This window comes from Zonotrichia albicollis, chromosome 3 (genome assembly GCF_047830755.1).
Source record: "Zonotrichia albicollis isolate bZonAlb1 chromosome 3, bZonAlb1.hap1, whole genome shotgun sequence".
Classification (NCBI taxonomy): Eukaryota; Metazoa; Chordata; class Aves; order Passeriformes; family Passerellidae; genus Zonotrichia; species Zonotrichia albicollis.
In genome coordinates this window covers 24668213-24690612 of record NC_133821.1, presented here as the reverse complement: position 1 = coordinate 24690612, position 22400 = coordinate 24668213, and the positions used below count along the sequence as shown (strand labels likewise).

The window sequence follows — 22400 nt, the reverse complement described above, 5'->3', positions numbered from 1 at the left end:
ACAGACAGTGGCAAAAGCTTTGGAGCCATCTTTGAGATAGTTGAGAACACAAATTTCTTTAATTGGAGAGAGATTGGAAAGACCAACAGTGGGACAATATCTGTAAATTTTTCGTGTAATGATTGTTTTGCAGCACCACCTACTTCTCAGGCAAAATATTTATTGCCCAAAACTACATTGCTCACCTCATCATTTATGCTGAAGACTTGGTGTAAATTACAAACACAGAGAAAAGACTTGAACGGCATCTCCATCCTAATTCACAGACACAAATGTCTTACCTGGGCTGTTTTAGCAGTTTGATCTGCATGATTTAAAGCTGCTCTGGCATCACTGTCAGAATCAGACTCTATTTGCCTCGGAGAAGCATGTGGTTTCTTTGCAAGATCTGTATCCATGTTATAGGAGTATCCTGGCTTAGAAGTAGGAGATAAACTTGGTTTTGTGACAGGTGAACTGGGATCTGCTCTTGTGCTCTCTGTGGATCCTATACATCCCAGCTTTTCTTGCTCCGAGAAACCAGGGGTACTGTCTAAGCTCTGGTGTCTCTTCTTGTTGTTATCTTCACAAGCAACTGTGGGAGACATATCCTCCTTTTGATCACTGACATGTGCTAAGTCACTCAAGTCTAAAGTGTCAGTTATCAGCAATTTCTTCCTTCCCAACACAGGCTGCACTTGTGTTGCGTCTGTACTGCTACACTTCCCGATTTCTTCCGAGGCGGAAGTCCTCCCGGAGCTCTGCTGGGATTTCTGCGGATCCGTGTCACTTCGAGTCCTGCGTGAGGAAGGGGAAGCTGTGCTCGGGCTCAAGTGGTCATCGGGAGTCTGATGCTCGCTCTCGGATTCGCCGACGCCGCTGTCGTTGACGAACACGGAGTCGTCCTGCGAGGCGAAGTCGGCCAAAGCGCTGTCCGGGGGCTGCAGCTCGGGCTCGCGCTTCAGGTCGCTCAGCTCCGCGTAGAACTTCTCCTGGTCCACAGAACTGTTGGTGTCCGTCTCGTAGTTGCCCACTTTGTATGTGCTCTTGCTGCTGTTCTCCTCTATCTGAACCACGTTCAGCTCCTGGCCGCAGAAATGTGCCCTTATCTGATAGAGATAGGTCATAACAGTCAGTTTGTCTGGGATGGCCAACAAAACCATGTCCGAAGGCTCCAGCAGTCGCGATATTCCCAAGCTGGCAAACCCGTCGTAGGCCTTTGAAGACAGACAAAATAAAGATAACAGTGTGGCAGTTTCTTACCCATCATAACATCTCAAAAATGCAAGTGGAAATTTCAGTCAAAATAAGCAAACCTAAAACACACTCAATATTACAGGGAGAACATGGCTCTGACTCAGTTACTTATTATTCCTTTTGGCTTCATTATAGTCATTACTACTTTTTGGTGCACCATCCAACATCCAGCTCATTGATTTGTCCATGGCTTCTACACATGTCCCAGGACATCTTCATAGCAAAGCAGACTGAGAGAATGTAACCAGCAAAAACACTCAAATAGCATTTTAAAAAATATTTTCAACATACTTCAATGCCATACTATACTAAAATCTTTTCTTACTCAAAATTGTGAGAATTCTATGAGTAAACAGCTCTTCGTGAAACTGCAGCTTGAAAGCCCTTCTTTTTGCACTAGGAAACTCTACCAATATCTTAAATGGTTCTCACTCAAGTAGCAGGAAAGAAGCAAACAAAAAAAGTCTAAGAGCTGGACCAGAAAAAAAAGGAACTCAGGATGGCTTTTTAAGATAAGGAACAAAGATATAAGAAAAACGACACTAATCCATCTTGAGCTTTATCATTGATGATCAACCTTCTGCCTTCTATTGGTCATGTAATTGCAGTGATTCCTGCTGATGAAAAACTATGTCCAGATAGTTAAAAGGAACACCACCACAGATTACTTCACACTAAACATAAATCACATTAATCCATCAAGCAAACGCATTTTAAAAACATTTGTTGATGCTAAATTTATAAGAAAGAGAGAGTGAAAATCATTCCCATTTCACTTTACTTTCTAAAAGCTGAACAGTTGCAAGCCTCCCACTTTGTGAGGCCACATTGTCTTCTTTTACTGCTGGCCCTTTAAGTGAGTGGGCTTGGTGCATCAGGTTTTTCTAGTTTTGAAGAATTAAAGCCGTTTCTCAATTTACAATTAATTATTACTATCCTGGATTAACCTTGGAAGACAATATTGTGTTTCAGGGAAGTCTTTAAAAGGCCTCCTGTTAGCGTAGATGCACTCAGTTAAAGCATGTGGGCTTCTCCTCCCCCAGGAATCCTGCAGCTCCTTTTCAGCGTCTCCTGAAGGGCCTTACAATGTTCACAGTTGATCCTACACTATTTTGAACAAAAGCAGATGCTAAATTTAAGACATGGATGAGAAAACTGTCCTTTCACAAGGAAACAGTAACACACATCACTGGCTTCAACTCTTGAACTTTACATTTTTTCCTTAATTTCTTTAGTTTAAAAAGAATAGAGAAAAAAAATAAAACAATTATTTATTTTTTTTTAAATCCTCTTGGTTTTTATATTACTAAGAATTCAACAGTGAGACAGAATGTGGGGCTGGGCTGGCCTGCTCCTGGCAGACCCAGATATTTTGTTTGCTCTGAGAAAAAGAGGCTCTCTCCTCCTCCTTGCAATGTCATTCCCTACTCAGTGGTCCAATAGTTTTTGTTTCAGCTGCTTTTCAAACTCTGCTTCCAAAACCTGGAATTTATCTTCCTGAAATTTTGCATGCCTCCTCTCATGCTCAGGTATAACTTTCCAAAGCACTTTAGGTGAAGTACTTTTTATATAATTATAATAAATGATTCACAGAGTTTATCTAGACACAGAAATGGTCTGAATAATTTATTATTAAGCTCTTCTGGCATTCTCCCCATGCAAAATGATTTTGCCTAAAATCATTGCTGGTATTTGGTGTAGTATTTCTTGGGAAGGTTTATTATGATGAGGGACTGTTATGGCATTTATAAATACAGAGCTGTGCTTAGATATAGGAGCAGCAGTGGCAAACATGACTAATGTATTTGCTGGTACAAAACTACAGATGGAGCAGAACAGCAGCAAAATGATAGGTGGGAGGGAATGGCAGCAACCTGGACCAAAGCAGCATCTTGGAAAACAGAGCTGGAGAAGCAGGATCAAGCTGACTGTGGAGGAGAGGGAGACAAGATGGGTGGGACTGAATAGACATGAGGGGCAGAGAGAGCAGCAATGCAGGGATCTGGGTGGCAGCCTAAGGCATGGCAGAGAGCAGCAGTGATGGATGCTCACACCACAGCAGAAACAGGCTGGGCACGGACACACAGCGAGCCACCCGTGCTGTCTGTGGAGTAAAGGTAATGCCAGGAAGGGCTGTTTGCTAAGTGGGTCAGTGCTGATTCAGTGGCATAAATAACTTGTTACCTCACACTGCAGGTAGTGGGAGTCACCACCTGAGGAATGACAGGACCTAAGGACAGGCACAGCAGCTGGGGCAGCCAAAGCCAATAGACATGACTTGACCTAAACTCCTTTTATACTCTCAATTTCTTATTCTTATTCTTTATGTGCTAATAAAACTAAATTCTATGAGTATCTCCCAGGGTCTATAAAATTAAGGTGAGGACAGTGTTATAGGTCTCAGGAAAGGTACTTGCTTAGAAGTAACACTACAGCAGGACTGAATTTGGAATGATGGATATTCTCAGTACAGCTGCAATCACTTTTTGTTGTTGGCTGCTCAGCTCTTCTGGTGATGCCTGGGATTAAACACAGTTATTTCCTGCTGATGCCTGACACCTATTCCCCATCCCCTCTCATTCTCATCCACATTTTTGCTTCTCTCCTTTCAAAGTACACTAGATATGTAGATTGGCATGCCAATGTTCTACAGACAGTAGCTCTAGACATAGCAATTGTGTGTTCTGGATGTGTCCATATAGGACTATGTGATGGGTTGTTCTTCACTACTAGAAAAGCTGGGAGTTTCCTGATATTCCAGCATATTTATAAATTCATCATATTTCTAATTAGTTTGTAACATAATATTAACAGAGAAAATTTTCCAAGTCAAATTACTTTTGTCAAACACAGGCATAACTCAGCCCCAATTTTTGCAAATATTTACTACTCTGCATGTTTAACTCTGCTTCTACATTATCCTACTGATGCCAATAAGCATCTCCTACACATGCAATTAGATCTGTTCTTATGACTTTGTGGAATCAAATTGTAGAGGTAAGCATGAACACCTATTATAAAAATACTAACTCCAGTTTCAAGGTAAGGAATATTTTCCATTTTGACTCGATACTACCCCTGTAAATCTGAATTCTCCTATTTAAATGTATAATTGAAAAGAATTCCCTTTAAAAATGGGATATTTTATTAAGATGATCACTCAAGTTCAAACGTATTGAGGAATTTGTTAGAAATGGCCAAGAACTGGGGAGCATCATAAAAATAAGAAGTGCCAATTGAACATCCAAAAGATATCACCACATGATAAATGAACCAAGCTTCTCTAAACAATAACTAAAACCAGAAATTCATTATTAGCAAAATACTGTTGTGCCCTTCTACTTCTCATTCCTTCATCTTGTCAAAGATCCAGCCCGAGTCTTGTTTAGTAGCTTATATTTTTAATGTGCAGGACATGTTATGAGTGAGACAAAATATTTCTAATGTTGATTAGGAACTATAGTGCCAGTATGCTGTAATTTTAATAAATTTTCCATTAATTTAAATTTAATTGTTATTTAATAATAATCAAATGGACATATTATATCAAATTAACTGTTTAACGCTACTAGGAGGGTAATATGGATAGTTAGCTATATTTGAGATTTAACTGGAAGCACAACTCTTTAGACCAGCTGGGAAAGTATCCCTGTAAAGTTTGTAATTTTCTCAAAGATAATCCTGGTTTCTCTGCTGTTCCTGATAGAAATTCGAATTTCCAATGTGCACCAAAAATACCTTCCAATTCAGACTGATGCCAATGTAGTAGTTATTTGGGATTTTTAAAATATATGTATATTCAGGAGACTAAGCCTATTTATCTATCTCCCAATGAAGTCTTTTTCTTTTTTTTAAATTTACTGACAAGCTGATTGACAGACATCAATTGGGATCCATCAGCACAAGCACCACAGGCAGTATTCCAATCATTTCCCAACTCTGTAACACACTGACATATTGGCCAAGATCAGATGTCACAGGTAAATACCCTTTTTTATTCAGCATCAGTGGCAGCACCCAACTGGCAAGTGGTTGGTGTGTATTATAAAGAACCTCTGATGACATGCCTTTTTAAAGAGTGCATTTCCATCCCTAATTATACACAATATTTGCTCTGAAACAGTTGTTAAGAAATCTTAAGATTTCCTCCTTTTTTAAAAATTAAAATACAAACAAAGTCATGCACTTCTAAAATATATACTCTTATGGGTTAACCTTTAATCTATGGTTTTCCTTTTGGGGAGAGGGAGAGACAGAAAAACATTGGAAAAAAAGAAAAAGAACTGCTTCAGACAAAGAAAATCATCCTATTCATCCAAAGATGTTATTTTAATTGGTTAGGAGGAATCATTGTCAAATGTGTTACATATCTGCATGGAATTTCTAGGCAGCCATTGTTGGCAGTGCTGCATTCACTCCAACCAAGGGCACACGGGGTTATCTGGCAGAACTGTGTGAGACCAGGAAATAAATCTGCAGGAAGCAACTGAGATACTCAGGGTAGCTGTCAGGCGAAGGCTGGCAAAGTGATGAAAGAAAAAAACTGCACAATAATAACAATCACTATTTCTTCAATTCTGGGAACTATATCCTGTTAGAGACAGGCTAAAAAGTTCACTGTTTGCCATCACAGTTTCACAAAGAAAAGATGACTGATCATACTGCTAACGTTTTTAATTAATAATCTATTCTTTCTTTTTTATAATCCAGCTTAATTAGGCCAGACGCTCAACAAAACTTGAAGTACAAAAACATATGGTCACAGAAAATACTGTGATGCCACAGATAATCCACTTAGGTCATTGTAAGTCCTCCTATTATTATGAAAAAAAAAATCATCAGCTAAATACTCATTAGATAGGAGCTGCTCAGAGATATTTCATTATTTAGAATACTTAAGTACTAAATTAAAGACAAGTAACTCCCTGTTTAACACATAAGTGTGCAGGTACATTAAAATATAAACAAAATTAATTTTAATAAAGCACTTTCATAAACTCCATGTAAGTAAATAATACTAGATTGTAGATATGTTTGCTATATAATATTGAACTTGGTAATTTATTTAAAGTATATTTTTATACCTTCATCCCAGTTAAATTTAGTGCCTTTTAAAGCAGTATAAAAATAAAATCACAGCTTTAAGAAGGCAGATACTTAAAACAATTTTCAGATGATCTTCAGGAACAATTTTATTATCAGTGACTCACATGAAAATTGTAATTTCTAAACATGTCCCTAGGGCCCAACTGAAGCTTGTAACATATCTAAAATAGTGAGCAGAAATAAACAGTCTTCCGGTGATCCCCAAACTGAATTCCTGCTTCTTCCAGAGAAACTTTCTACATCTTGCACCTACAAAGACTGGTTTAAAGCAGTTGCACAGCACAAGGCTATTAACTATTTTCCTAGCATTTAATTTATTTGTAAAGGAATATGTCAACACCTTTTATCCTAAACCTCCCATGTTGTGCAAACTAATTCATTCAGCTGATGCAGTGTAAGAGTAGGTGTAAAATTCCATCTTTAAAAATATAACAATCACCATCAAAACAACATCAACCGTGGCCAGCTCCCAGAGCCTTGTTACAGCAACAGCAAGAGAAGCCTTGTGTGCCACAGTCCAAGAGCAGTTACATTTTTCATTCTCTTAATTACGTGGCTGATAGGAAAAACCAGAGCAGTGCTCACAGAAGGCTGGCCAGGCCCCTCCTCTACTCTCACACTTAATGTAGGCCATATAAATATTAAACTCTAATGCCAGCCCTGCACTTGTTGTGAATGTTAAAACCATGACAAACTCGAGTCAATAACACATCCGATCTGAACCGTGGGAGGCCAAATTCCTTCTGTGAGCCACAGTTATGACCTTACAAAACAACCACACTTTCCCAAAATTAATAAAAACCTGCAGTGAAGTCAAAATTGAGGCTATGGTTTTGGTTTTGGGTTTTGTTTTTTTGCCTGGCAGTTCTTACCTTTTTGTTGTTCTCTTTAATATCTTGAGGATTCAGGGACTTGTAGTCACTGAGGGGGAAAATGGCACAGTGGGTATATACAGTATTTGATAAAAGCAGCAGTTTTAAAACAAACTAAATCTAAAAATTTGACATACAATAATATCATACAGTAACTAGCAATTTCACAGCAATTCAATCAACAAAACTAATAGTGTGGAAAATTAAAGGAACAAATAAATAAATAAATAAACACCGATTACATGTTTCATTGCCTGAAGCTCTCCATCTAAAAAAGAAGTTAAGGCAGGGACTAGAGGCCAGCCTTGACAACCAAATTTACCAGAGGTAATCCGTCCTTGTCAGCATACAAAGAGCTTATTCCTCTCATCTCATTTCAACACTGGCGCAATTCTCATAATCATCTTGAAGTCAGTTCTTTGTATAAGATTAAGAAGAAGAAAAACAAATCACAGAGAGGGGAGAAATAATTGTTTATGCAACAAGGGAGAGCAAAGAGGTCACAAAGTTTGAGCATTCATAAATCTGGTTTCTTAGAAAGGAGGGTTCCCTGCTTGAAAGCAAAGGGTGAAAACAGTTCAGCACCTAAAACACACTGGTATTTGATTTTCAAGTTAAAAAATTGTTCAGTATTTCTATGAGAGTTAGCTTATGCAGGCAAAGAGTATACCACTTACATTAGGTCTGGTCTAAAGTGATGTAATATTGCACAAAAGGATAAACCGTTTCTCCACGACGTGGTGAAATTGGTGATTTTCACTCCCCTATAGTTTTTTGTAACTTCTTTGCACCACACGAGCAATGACTGACTGGCATTTGGCTTTCTCCCCAAAACAGGACTTGGTATTGGGCTTGGCTGCAAAAAAAAAAAGAGAGAGAGAAAAGAAAAAAAAAAGAAAAAAAAGAGAGAGAAGATAAAAGAATTTAATGGAAGATGAGAATTAACATTAATTGACCTAACTAGATGATCTGTATCCTTTGATGTGAGTTTAGGTCCTTCACAGCTGTCAGTTTACAATGACTGTAACTTGCAAAAGACACAAATCGCGAGTTATTATCTGCAGTTGTTGCCCTAGGCACTTGTCTCCCAAGGATGCAGATATACAGGATTCCAGATCTACACAGGGGAAGAGGCCAAGAATTGTAGCAGTGGAAACACCCGTGCTGAAACACAGCACAGCCCCGCACAGCCCGTGACACACAGCCTTGAAAACACTTCCCAAAATGCAGCCATGGAAAAGCATCCCCACGAGCCCTTTCACAATCGAAGTCACAACACAGGATTGATGAGTTCCTCTGGTACAGGCTCCAGAGGAGAGTTTTGGTGCTCTTTCTGTGCCAGTGAGCAATTGCATAAAGGTAATTATGGCACCGTGTTTCTGAACAGCCACTTCCAACCAAACCCGAAGAGCTGCCTCTTCCAGGCTTCAGCTTTTCTATGTGGAAAAGGAATTTCAGATGAAAACTCTTGTCAGAAGGTGGTTTCTAACAAGTGTCATTAGCTAACGACCATTAGATCATCATTAGCTAATAATGACCATTTCCAAAAAAAGTTATTTTGACTCTTTTAGTAACATTTGTGTGGGCATAAAGCAAGAAATAAAATAGAACACTTCAGGCATTTGGCATTTGTCAGACTATCCGCTGCTCCTCAAATTCAGCATTCTGATAGCAGCAGCTGTTTTCAGACATACACACTTCCCTAGAAAAATACTGCCACTTTAAAAACTTCTTAGATCTAATCAAACAGGCAGAATGTGACTGATGTAAATCCTATGTTTGAATTACAGTGAAAGAACTGAGATCCCCTATTCTTTCAATGTAATATCATTTAAAGCATATATACAAAACAAACAAGCTCTTGATGCACTTTAGAGCTAGAGAGTTCCCAAATTAAGACAAATTAAGAGCAAGTAATTTACTGTATCACAGCCACTTTATGGTCAAACGGATTTACTTGTTATTGCCTATTTGTGAAAGACCAACGATGCCCCCCCTTGACTGAAGCCTGTCAGTGCTCAGCAATTAGCTGCTATCAACTCATTTGTTTTCACGGCTTCTGGGGAAAAAAAAAGTGCAGAGCTGGGAAAGTAATTTTTCATTTACTGTCAAATCAGCCCTAAAAAGTTGTTGCATAAACACACTAGCTCCTCACCAGACAGAAGCACTGCTAACTCATTTGCAAAGTGCAAAAGGTATACCTTGCTGAGATTATTTTTTTAAACTCCACATCATATGTACAAAATAACTTGTTAGAAAGTGCTTAGGGGTTTTGTAATCCTGTCAACAATTCAAATCAGCATGAACAAATCCATTAACAACGAGACAAATATCTCCAAATACACTGAATTAACGGCTTTAACAGGGATATACAAAATAGGGAAGGAAAAGTAGCAATAAATTATAAACTTTACCATGCATAAGATTTTAATCAGAGAAACAAATATTGCATAGGAGCTGTTACTTCAGATTCAGTGAAGTAATTAAGATGGTGCTTTTCTCTTGTTTTCTTTACAACTTGAAGCAAAATCTAGTAACGAATCATTGATCTCAAATTTAAGGTGCTATGTTACTTAAAATATATTTCCTATTACAAGTTATAGACATGGAAATAGCACTACTGAGAGATGTATTCACTGAGAAAAAAAAACTAAAACAACATTATCAAATAGTGGAAAAGTGATATTTTAATAAATTATTAATGCAAAAAGCTACTTCTTCAAATCATAGAGCATTACTTACCAGATATATTAAATGTTAACTATAAAGGCTTAATACTTGTTGCTGAAACTCTCAACAAAAATGGCAAATCTTCCAGTCACTACCTAAACACTTTCTTGTTAACACTGAAATTGCCTTAGGCAATATTGCCATTTAAATTACTTTACTTATCTAACAAACTGTAGATGTAACTGAATTTAAAACCAGATTTTACAGAAGGAAATAAAAAAGTATTAAACCAATAAATTAGGCAGAATTTCATACTTTATTTAAAAATTTATTCTAAAATTATCAATGTTTAAAAAGACGGACTGCAGAATCCTTGAAAATCTGGAGCTTTTTTCTATGTTTTTCTTTCCACTTATGTTAGATTTTCTAAAAGCACTTTTTCCAGAATACAGAAGATTTAGGACACGCATAACGTGCATTACACGTACAATCTTCTCTTCTCTTACCTGATAAAGCAGAAATTGTATAAGGTTTTCTTTCCACACTTATTAGTCCGTGTTTTTTGATAAAGGTGAAGTTAATACCATGACAATGTTATGCTCCTAATCACCACCTGCGTCAAAGCTTTCGTTATTTAATCTATGATAAAAGCATTCAACTCCAGACACAATGGAAATACAAAAGAAAAGGCAGAACTGTGTGCGAGCACTTGACAGGCTTTCAGAGGAGTTTACAAATATTAGTTTTAGTTTCTTTTTCATGTGTGTGTGAAAAATCATCATGCAAAACATTTCCTTTCAATATTTGTATGTTGGACATAATAATTACTGTCTTGGTGCAAACACAATTACTACCAAGTGCCTATTTCTACCTCTACACGATTGGTAGTAACTAATCAGATGAAATGAAAATTTAATAACCTTTTTCTTGCATCATTCTTTTCAGCACTGACTACACAATTCTTCTAAACGACACAGCAGTCACAACTTGCCTTTTTGAGCTCAAAAGCCGAAGTCCCTGCGAACTCGGCTGGAAATGCCACTAGAAAGGCCAAGATATCCACAGCAGATTGCCAGAGCTGCTCACTGATCAACAGGTCATGGAATCCAACACAACTGGCTTCTGTCCAGCCGTGGAGCAGCGCACGGCGAGCACGGAGGTTCCAGAGCTTTCCCTCACAGGGTGGCTCAGATCTAAACGCAGGATCATGAGGATGGATTTATCAGCTGGAGTCAGCATTGGCTTTGGGATATCTTAGGTTCACACTCAACAAAAGCCCTGAAGTCTCTGTTCTTCTTTTTACACATTCTGGAAGCTCAGCTGATATGTTTTATAGTGTATGCATTTTTTCTCTTGGGAGATTATCCCATCAGACCATTATGTTAACAAGAGGACAATAGCTTCAAGTATTAGGCTGCATACCCACACTTAAAAATATTCAAATAGCTGGTTTTGCTGCTCTGAGGAACCCAGCACGAGGCACAGTGATGGCTCATACAGCAGGGATTGAGTTGCATCTCTGACACAGCCCAACACTCATGAGAAGAAAATCAAGACTGGAAGTGTGATGAGAACATGGGGCTATGGGACGGTGACACGGCCAGGATGAAGACTGTAGGGGCTCAGTCTGAGGGCCTCAAGGGCTTATAGGCAGGTTGCATGGGGGTAGAGGTGTTTAAAGAAAGCAGGAGTGTTGAAGCCCATAAGAGAAAGATGCTGAGAGGAGTAAGGGGAAAAAAAATTTGTAATCTAGGTGGAACACTTACATGGTTTGGGTTTTATATTAATGAATGAACACAACTCCTAGAAGAGGAAAGGAGCTGAGACAACCACCCAGGACTGGTAATCAACTGCAGGAGAGGAAGCTCAGATTGAGCTCTCTCAGATTGAGATAGGGCTGAAAGTCAGAATAGGGAAGACCTACAAACAATGAACAAGCAAGTTTTTTTCCCTCAAAGGCAAGTACAGACACTGGCCTCTAACTTATTTGACTGAGCAAAATAAAAGGGATTTTCCCGTACCCCTATCAAAACCACGACGCTGTCTGGGCTCACAGAAAATTGTGCAACCATTAAAATGCAAGGTAAGGTAAATGAAAGTAAGGCACAAGTAGGTGAGTGAAAATGTGCAGCATGTGGCTGGATGTAGAAGCCCAGGAAACTCAGCTGAACTGAACAGTCTGAAAAGCTGTATAAAGGTGCAATAGAAGCAAGACACCAAATACATTTCAGTCAAACAGGTAACTTTATACCCTCAAAATGATATTCTAAAATTTTGGTTTTTAAACAACATAGGACTTCACCCATAGGAATGTCACATTAGCCTGGGAGTATCAGAATTTGAATATGGCTCATTTAATAGAATTTATGCCTTTGACAAGGTCTGTATGTGTCCAACATGCATTCAATTTTGTTTAGTCTGGGCTGTAGAACAGTCTGGGTGTAAGTCAAGAAGTGGTATCAGGAATTTCAAATACAATATGGAAAAAGTCTGCAAAGATAGAATGGAACAGCTTTCTGTTTTATTCCAAAAATGGAGAAAACATCCTCATGACCCAGTTGTGCTGAGATGTTCTTTACTTAGGGTAGTTATGTATTTTTTACATAGCAGGTTACAATTTAATGACACATCAAAATACAAATGGCATTGCTCTTTGCTTCTAATAAGGGAAGATCATGCATATATTAGAAAATGCACATTTCATGAAAGAAATGTTAGTTCTGCTATTCTGTTACTCTGATAAAGACATTGATCTGTTTAGGAGAACATTCTTTAACTTTGTGCTCCTTATTTGCATGGTGCAAAATGTCTCTGGTTCCTACTGTCCCTAAAAATGAACGAGATATGAAAACCCAGCTGCTGGACACAAGTTGCACCGAATTTATTTCCTATATATGATTAATAATGAGCATTTAGGTAACCTCCAGGTTTCAGCAGCAGCAGACATCTTAAAACTTTGCCTTCCTCACTCTTCTGATTGTGCCTACAGCTAATGTGGATATGCAATAAAATACAAACTTTTATCTCAAAAGCCTTAGGCATAAGGTCTAAATTGCTTATCATTTTACAGGTTTAATTTTGGCACAACCAAACCAGGCCATGTTCAATCATAACCCAACACTTAAACATCTGCCTGAGCTGACATGATGCTCTCATGTTTGAATGTGGAAGGTGAAATCCTTGGAACACACCTCAAGTTAGCAGTTGGTCAAGTAGATCTGATTATTTAATGCAAAAGGGTTTTCAGTTGCCTATTATATATTTTGATGGCCAAGAGTCTGGAAAAAGCTTTTCCAAACCATACCTGGACAAAGAAATGAAAGCAAGCCTGCAGATGGCTGCCTCTGGTTACTTTTACTCTGAGCACCAAGGAAGTGGTCTCGTAGAAAATTGCAGTATGCTATCATAAAATTGAAATGTGCACATGTATATATCCTACAGGCATCCAGTGCACAAAGATGGGAGAGACTGCAGTAACAAAGGCTACTGCTAAGTACTTAATTTTGTAACTTTTGTAATTATCTGGTAGCCTCCTTTTGCTTTTTACTTTGTCTAGCAATGAAGTAACATTTTCTTAGGCGAGTCTTTTAGGATTTTGGTTTGGTTTTCATTGTCAGGGATTAAAAGGATGATAGAAGCCAAGAATTCAGAACTAAACTCTAAACCTTCAGAACCAAAATTCACAACACATCAACTGCTGGACAATTGCCTCGTTTGCGCAACAGGACACAAGGCTGTCTGCTCATGGCAATCAATTAAGAGCGAGGCAGACGATTTATTTCCAGATGACAACCTCCCCCGTGGATGATCTTAGCAGAGAAGAACAGGACTGCACAGGAGTGTGGGCAGCTACCTCACCAAGCTGAGAAGCCCTAAATTTATTAGCTAATTGCAAGGAGAAGATTATGTTAATGAACTGGTAAAAGGGAAACAAATCTCAGACAACATAATGAATTGGTTACTTATGCGGAAGTAATTTCACCTGATGGTCAGTACAGCCAGGAAAAAAGTTACAGTGATCTCCTTCTCAGACTGAACTATTAAAAAGGGATTGGCCGAGGCTCACCTAGCTTCTCTTCCCTGAGGTCGCATAATCTTTGTCTTGAGCGCCGTGTTTTCAATTAAAAATCTCAAGAAAAGCTATGGAACTCATACCATTAAGCAGAAGCCAACACGGAGCTCGGTCTCTGATGATTACACGTATTTATAATGTAACAGTATGAACAGATGACATGCAGGGATGGGGCCTCATTTTTCTGCTCTCAGAAGACAGGCAGTTTCCTTGTGTCCACCTTCCTTCCTCCAGTTGTCCCGGTGGCATGTGGGCTGAACGCTCTGCTCTCATGTAATCTGTGCTGGAAGCCCAGATGAGCCACCAGGATGCTGCTGGTTCACAATCCCTGGCTCTCTGCCATGATGGGAAAGTTCAGGGTTTTGGGCAGGTTGCCAGAATTAAGCAACTTAAACCACAGATGAGGAATAGCAATTTTCAAAGCTTTTAACTTTGTTAAATGTGAACTGAACTAGCAAAACCCACCTCCCTGGGCCCAAGGCTATCTCTGCCACATTTCAAAGGCCTGCAGCAAACAATGGAAGTGTTAGAGCTTGTCAGAAAAGGTCACAAGAATCTCTTCTAAAAGAAAGCACAAGGCAAACTAAAAACGAGAGTCACTGCCAATTCTTCCTAAAAACAGTGAACTCTTGTTGCTTTTGCAGGAATTTCTTTTTACAGAGCCATTAAATAAACACAAGTCATTATCCCACTCTTCTGAACATTTCAACAGACATGGTTTTTTCAGGCAACCTTCTGATGTTGGCTCATTAAAGGTGACATTGCTCAAAACTTTATAGTTACCTATTTTGTAAACATACAGCATCATTTATATTAATGCCCAACCATAGGTAGATTTATGGAAGCATTAGCTTTTACCCATGAGAAATCTTTGTTTGAAATACTTGAGAAGACAACACAGATGCCAGATTTGTGCAGGTATTGCAGCAACAAAGGAAAACAATCTCTGGGTGTGCTTAGAGCGCTCAGTATTTTTAAGCCTGGTACTGATGTCACAGTACCCCTGAAGGCCATAGTACTCCACTTGGCTGACAGTGGAAACAAAATAAGCATATTTTACAATCCTGCATGAGCTGCTGGTACCTGTGAGCTGCTGGTACCCATGAGCTGGCACCAGGCATAAAGATGGATATTCTTAAAGCTCCTGAGGACAGCAAGAGATAAGTTAGAATTTATTGGAAACAAGTTTTTGCCTTGATAAACTACTGCATTGACAGCTGACTCTATGTAAACAATCATGAGAAGGAAATTAACAGAAGTATTGCTTCCCTCCTCAGTGGTAAGGAGAAGCTGTCCATAGATGATGGGGACACATCTGAAATGCTCAGTACTTTTTTTCTACATCTGTCCTTATTGTACAAATCAGATGGAAGTTGAAGACTTGCATTACTCATACAGACACAAAGGTCAGATTTCAGCCCCATGTGGAAACAGCTTAGATAAATCAGAAGCTTTCAGATTAGCTGAACACATTTAATGTAATCCTAAGGTCCTGGAACAACCAATATGAAACAACATCCGAAAGGAATAGTCAATTTGGAGACTTGAACACAGGAGAGAATATTAGAAGTGTAGGAAAAGACTACATTTCCTTCTAGCCTTTAAAAGCATAAGAAAAAGGACAAGTAGCAAGAACGCAGACAAGCAAATGAAAAGGAGGTGGAACAAATAATTAAGGGCCTTCTTAGCATATGAAAGTTAAAAGAAGACTAGTAACAAATTAATTTGTCATCAACAAATCATGACTAGCACTCCAAGTTCCTTCTGCAAGAGGGAAGCAGGGAGTAGAGAAGCATCATATAAGAGACTACAGATGTAGCTGAGCTCTTTTAATTGTCTTTCAAGATGCTCTCATATGGAAGCATGGAAAACAGAGCCTTAATGAGACTCATATAGATGCAAAACAGGCTGGACAACCATACCCAAGACTAGTTTTAGGTGATTCTTGTAAATATGCATTGAAAGGGGTTCTGCAAGTGTCTCTTAGGTTCAGTGCAAGTCTGAATTAGAAAGGTGAACAATGCACTGGACAAGAAGCTGGGATGGACATCGAATGCACTAGAACGCCAATCACATAAAAAGGAGTAAAGATCTGAAAAAAGCAGTATGAAATTCGATAGCTGCAAGTGAAACTTAGGAAGGAGTAATCATTTACATAAATGCAGGATAAGGAAGAACTGGTTAGGTAACAGCTCTTCACAAAAGGATATGGGGAAAACAGTCTGTTCAAGCTGAACACAAAGTCAACAACATCAGGTTGTTGTGAAAAAGACAAACATTGTACTGAGATGTACAGACAGGAATAAAACTTGCAAGATCAAGACTGCCTCTCTCACTCCACTTAGCATCAACAAAACCACATCAAAAATTTTACATTCAGTTTTCCCTGATGCAGCGTGTAAGGAAGACGAGCCCAAAGAAAATTGCAGAGGGGGGGAAAAAAAGCACTAAGAAAGCTGAAGCACATTTAGGTCATTTATGGTATGAACAAGTGATAGAGGAAAGTAGCATGGTAAATCATCAAGCATGTAAAATTCCAAAGAAGAAAGCAAACCCTTTGACATCCCAGACCAGTGTTTGCCAAAAGAAAGTTACAGGCTTTAGTTGCTAGAGGTCAGACATCAGGAGGAGCAATCTTTAATGCAGTGTAATGAAAACAAAGCACTCAAGACTGCCTGGGAAGGCGATGGATGCTTCATTACTGTTTAACAACAGGTTGCAAAAATTTTTCATTTTATAAAGGAGAACTTAGCATTAGTGCAAGTAGAAAGACCAAGTGATCTTTCAGATGTGCTTCAGACCAACATTATCTGTGTCTCTTACCAACAGAGCCTACAGCTCACATGGGATGCTGCCAGCAGGGAGCAGGAGGCTGGCAGAGCTTCCTTCCATGCTCTGGCTGCACGGGAAGGAAGCTGGAAACCCCCTAATTCTCACCAAGCAACACCGGACACTGGCCTCTCAGTTCAACCACCCACCAAAAAACCCCATTTTCCCATTTTAAAAATTAATCTTTGCGTGGAGGTTCTGATATTATTTTTTCATAAGCAACTCATGCACCAATTCCCCAATGTTAATCAGATCTTGCAAAGCACAGCGTATTTTGGGTTTTTCCCAGCACACAGCTATCTGAATACACAGCAAGTTCAATAACCACTAACCACTCTCCAAATGACAAACTCTACAGCTGAACAGTTTACAGCTGTCTCGGATGTTTAGGAGACTGGCTACTGACTACAAGCCCACCACTCCAACTGCTCCTTGTGAGGACTGCCAGAGAGGAAGGCTCTCTCCCAGACAGCACATTTCCACCGTCACAAAGCCACTTTAAAATCCAGCATACCATTACAAAGGTTTTGTCATCTGCAAGGTGAGAGTTCAGGTCAAACCCAGGACAACAGTCAGAAAAACTCCACCAATTACAGCCGGGTGAAATTAGGTATTCAGGCAAACAGCAACAGCAAGCAACACTGGTAACCAAATCAGCTCTCAGCCACAGCAGAGATGTCACAGACTGAACTCAGAGACAAAGATTACCTTAGAGGGTTTTTTAAAGAAAAAAAACAGGATGACAACACTTGAAAATGCCTTCTCTACCAGAAACAGAATGCTTCACTCTCAAGCACCACTCATAAGCAACACAGAAAACAAAAAAGCATTACTAAATAAAGCAAGTGAAAAATTAAGGAATGACAGGCTTGAATATTCTTGCTTTAGTTGCCCAACAGAATGAGCACTATTTAAGCAGTGTGAAGGCAGATTGTTATCTTTACCTCTCTGAATAGTACCTTATTCTGTGAATAGTCCCCATGGAATAACAGCCACTACTCAAGGATTCAATGGCTTAATGAACATAACAAGACTAGCACAATCTGGAGCTTAATTTGCATGCAGTTTGAATATTTTTGCTTTATTAGTTTCATTTCAAAATAAAAATACATGTAAAAGTAACAGCAATTCAAGTGCCACTTGGCTTAACATATATTTTTCCAGGAATGCTTACATTATTCAAATTTGCTAATTGCTAGGACTTGTTCAGCTAAAAGGAGAAATACGTGTTAAATGAAAATGTCCTTTTTGTTTTATAATATGTAATTAACACAAGCTATTCTAGCTTCAACACTGGCAAATCTATCCTCTTGAAAAATACACACAATTTTCATGCGACAAATTAAATTTGGTGTGGTTATGCTTTTAGCACTCAACAAGTAAAAGCTTGTAAATGAAAAGCTGAAGCATAAAGGTATGGCAAGTCTCATTTAAGAAATCAAAATCTTTGGGAGAGAGGAATTCTCTCCTGCAGAACTCGAGAAAAGCTGGTAATAATTAAATACTGCCTCTGATTAACACTTTACACTACATGTTTATGTTGAAAGTCCTTGTTTAAGCAGATCATGATACAAACCTAATCAAATCACTGAATTTCATTCTCTTATGATGCCTGGCTAATAACCACACAACAGTTGGAAACTGTCAAAATATTTTACAGCTCAATTGTAATTCCCATCCAAGTCTAAGCATGCAGTAATTGGGCGTTAGCCACGTTCCAGGGGTGTTACAGCAAATGCACAGCAGTCAGATCTTCTGGGTTTCATTTTTTTAAACACATGTAAAACTCCTAAATGATCCCTAGGATCTACTCCATAAAATTTTGAATTAAGTATTAGTACATTGTCCACAAAGACAGCTTTGTTTCATTAATTCGATATAGTACTTATGTTAACGTTTTAAAAATTAGCTTGATATTTGGAACTACAGAATTTGTTCAGCAGCTCTTTCCTTTTCCTTGTTTTAAATTCCCTAAACAAAAAACATTTTGTGATTTAAATAAAAAAATTAACACTTTGAGCAAAAGATTATATGGCAAATATCATATTATTAAAAGATTTGAGACAAAACGCTGATTTCAACTTTGAGGGACAAATTTTGCAGCTCGTATGTACATGGAGTATTCCAAGCTAAAAGAGAAAAGAAGGGTACTGCCACAACAGGGTATGTGAAGAACCAGACAGGGATGTTAGCATGCACTATTACACCTGTACTGTGCACAATACTCATGAGCACAGGACCCAGATAATGAATGGCCTGATGGGTTTTCCTGAACAGACAACTCCACAGGCATTTCTGATTGGAGTCTGTACTTCTAAGGCAGTATCAGAGATATGGATTCATGACTCCCTGGTCTTTCAACACTGTTCCAATCATTAATCCATGCATTAACTGTCATTAACTCCCAGTGACAGATAGATGACATCACTGGATCCCCAATACATTAATGTCCACTGGATTAAAATCCTCAAGAGGAGTTATGCCTTTGAGCTTCCACAAATGGAAGAAAGTGTTACATTTCAAGTGCCTTTTGGACTTCATTTACATGGTGTGTTAAGGAAAACTAAGCATTGCTGCCAGGTTCTCTATTGGTCCCCAGATGATGCGATGATTAATGTGCTGGGTGTGAGCAGCTTGTGATTCCAAACACTCATCTGCAGGCAGAACTAGGGAACACCTGGACAGAAGGGCTGCACCACAAGACTTCAGTCTTTCAGTCAGTTACTAGAAGGAGCACTGGGGGAAGGTATCAACTGCTCTCTCTTGCACGGGGGGATGGGATGAGACTTATCAGAGAAGCCCAAAGGAACTACACAGGATAAATCTTCAGCCAGCACAAATGCACAAAACTCACACGAGCCTCATACATCATCTTTAACATGTCTGATCATGTCCAGCTGTTACAACATGCAGAGCACTTATCACTCACACATCTCAAGTCTCCTGCAATACTTTTCACTGCACAACCACCTCGGGATAGGTGGAGGAGGGAAAAGAAGGGAGCCTTCATTCCTACACAGGAATTTCCATGCTTTGGGAAGTGTAAATTACAGCATTACTACTAGTCTGACAGTAAGTTTGCTAATAAATGTGTAGCAACACATCTAATTGCATAACGAGAGATTAAATGATTATGACAGTCTTTGAAATGGGGAGAATAAAGGGAAGAGAAAGTTAATGTAAAGGGAAAGCTCTGGTAACACAGCAAACCAGCTGCAATTCCCAAACTTCGGTAAATTAGTCAACTGCTCTAAATAAGCTTCCAGTGGCATCTACAAAGTTTGTTCCAATACTGAGCATTAGTTCCAAGCTACATGAACTGCTAAAAATTATTCAAAGGTGCAGGATCCATCATCTTAAAAACACAAGCTTTTCACACTTCTAGGCAACGCTCAGCAGCAGAAGCATCAGCCAAGACATGACTGGGAACAAAGCACAGCAACATCATTTGATTAACATCTACCTTACCTTTACAGCTGTACAGGAGGGGAGCTCAAAGAGCAGTTTTTCCTACAGTTACAATAAAACTTACAGAGCACTCAAACAGAAGTGCTGAAGCTCTAGTGGGAGAATGACAAGTTGATAAATATATAGTGTGCATGCTGCTTTAGTCACAGTTTAGCTTCTCAACAAGTTACATTCACAGAAGTTTTTTTCTTTAAGACATGCAAATACTAAAAAGTCATTTAGCAACGATTTTTATTTTCTCCTGTTCATAAAACCTTGACAGTGTTAGGTGCTGTACTTAACAATCCCTTCTGCAAGGCTGGGAGTGGGTGGGAGGAAGCAGGAAGGGGAGGGCCCTGGACTCTCAAAAGAGGAGTTTAGGTAGGCAAGGTGGGTCTCACTGGTCTCCCAAAGCCTCTTCTGCTGCTGGTAGAGCCTGGCTGTTCAGAAGATTCTTCAGAGCAGAAGTCAAACCAAGAAGCTCCAAGAAGACTAAGGAATGCTATCTCTGCCCCTACGTTATGGAACACTACAGAGGTATTTTATGTCCTAAGTCAGACAGAAGAAACATATTTGTAACTAACTTGACTACAAAAAGAGGCCAATTCTTATGGAATCTAAACCTACAATTCACAGCCATACTCATCACCACTTTTTAAGAAGAATCCTTTAAGATGAGAAGGACAAAACAAAATGAGACTACAGTAGGATTTGATCTCTCCTACTCTCTTTTTGCTCAATAAATATGAAAATAACCCATTTTAAACTTTTTTTTAATGTGACTCTATTTCTCAAATAGTTCCAAGCAGATACACATTTTCCAGTGCCATTCAGATCACCTGTTTGAGGATCCACACAGAGTCCATTAGTCATGCAGGGACAGAAGCAAGAACAATGTCAAGGAGTTAAAGGATGTGAAATTGCTAAAATCTGGTCAGAAGATAGGCCCACTGCATGATCTTGATTCCTTTATTCTTTTTCTTCTGCATTGGGCAAGAAATGCTGGCAGAGCAACTGTCAGAGAAAGTGAGACCGAGGTGACAAAGGACCAATTACACTTCATCTGTGCTCAAAAATCCAAAACACAGAAACACACACAAGACCCAAAATCCAGAGCAATACATTTCTTTTGTCTGGGGACTAGTCACAGTACTGGCTTCCTCCAAAAAAGTAAGGAAACACTTTTCCAAAAGAGAAGAAAGTGTTCTGAAGCAAACCCTGTAATGTCCCATGTGTTGTATGGGTTCTATGATTCTTTAAATGCTTGCAAAAAAAGACAGGTTGTGAGTTTAAATCAAGCACTTATGTATCCAAGGAGACCAGAAATGGAATAACATTTCAAAAATGTGGAGGCTCTCACTGGAATTATCTTCTACTATTCCCAATTACTCACACCTATGCCACATTCTGGTCCTACATTTGAAAACAATGGTAAGTATGTAAACACAAGAAAGGATACTGTCCAAAAAGAAAACCTAATTCTAGCAGGCAAAACCCCAAACATCTTTTTAATAAAAGTCTAATCTTGTTGCTATAAAGAAATGTAAAAATAGTTAAATGCTTTTGCAGAGAAAACTCCTTCCTTGAAAACCCCTCAAAAGCAATTTTTCTTCTTAGTCTTTTTTTTTTTTTTTTTAAATCCAAGTGTAATATTCCATTAGCATTTTAGGTAGAGTGAAAAAGTTGTGGTTACAGTTACAACCACATTGAGCATTGCACAATATTTGGTTTGCCATGGTATTTTACATGTAAGCCTATTGACTGGGTTCTGATCTACACATCCATGTCCCAACAGAAGATTGAATACCATTATGTTACTGAGTCACTGCTGCCAATGACAACCATGATAGATGACTTACCAATAGCACAGAGGGGCAGGAGAGCACTTCAGAAAAGCATCAATTCTGCAGCATTGCTTTACAGTGATAAAAACAAAGCTTTTCACAGAGTTCCTAAGAGCACTTTGGCAATGGTAAGAAAAGGGCTCGTGGTGTTACCGAATATGGTTGAATTAGGAAGCAGATCTAGAATAAAGCACTTGAATGATTATCTGTTAAGCCATCTGTATCTAATTGGTGTCTGAATTCACTTTCTAGAAAGGCTGAATGTAGATAATAAACATATTTGTTATATATAAAGGTATATATGTATACAATATTCATATATTG

At 38.7% G+C, this 22400-nt stretch overlaps 1 protein-coding gene across 13 annotated transcripts in view; it reads right to left on the bottom strand.

The window, feature by feature from the left end:
• EHBP1 (EH domain binding protein 1) overlaps window positions 1-22400 on the bottom strand; it is a 206110-nt gene that overhangs the window by 71840 nt on the left and 111870 nt on the right. For all 13 annotated transcript variants that reach the window (XM_074536969.1, XM_074536971.1, XM_074536972.1 and 10 more), the window contains 3 exons: window positions 7892-8070; window positions 7215-7263; window positions 282-1196 (listed from right to left, as the gene is read on the bottom strand). In XM_074536969.1, coding sequence (XP_074393070.1) covers window positions 282-1196; window positions 7215-7263; window positions 7892-8070 — 1143 coding nt within the window. The remainder of the gene's footprint in view (window positions 1-281; window positions 1197-7214; window positions 7264-7891; window positions 8071-22400) is intronic.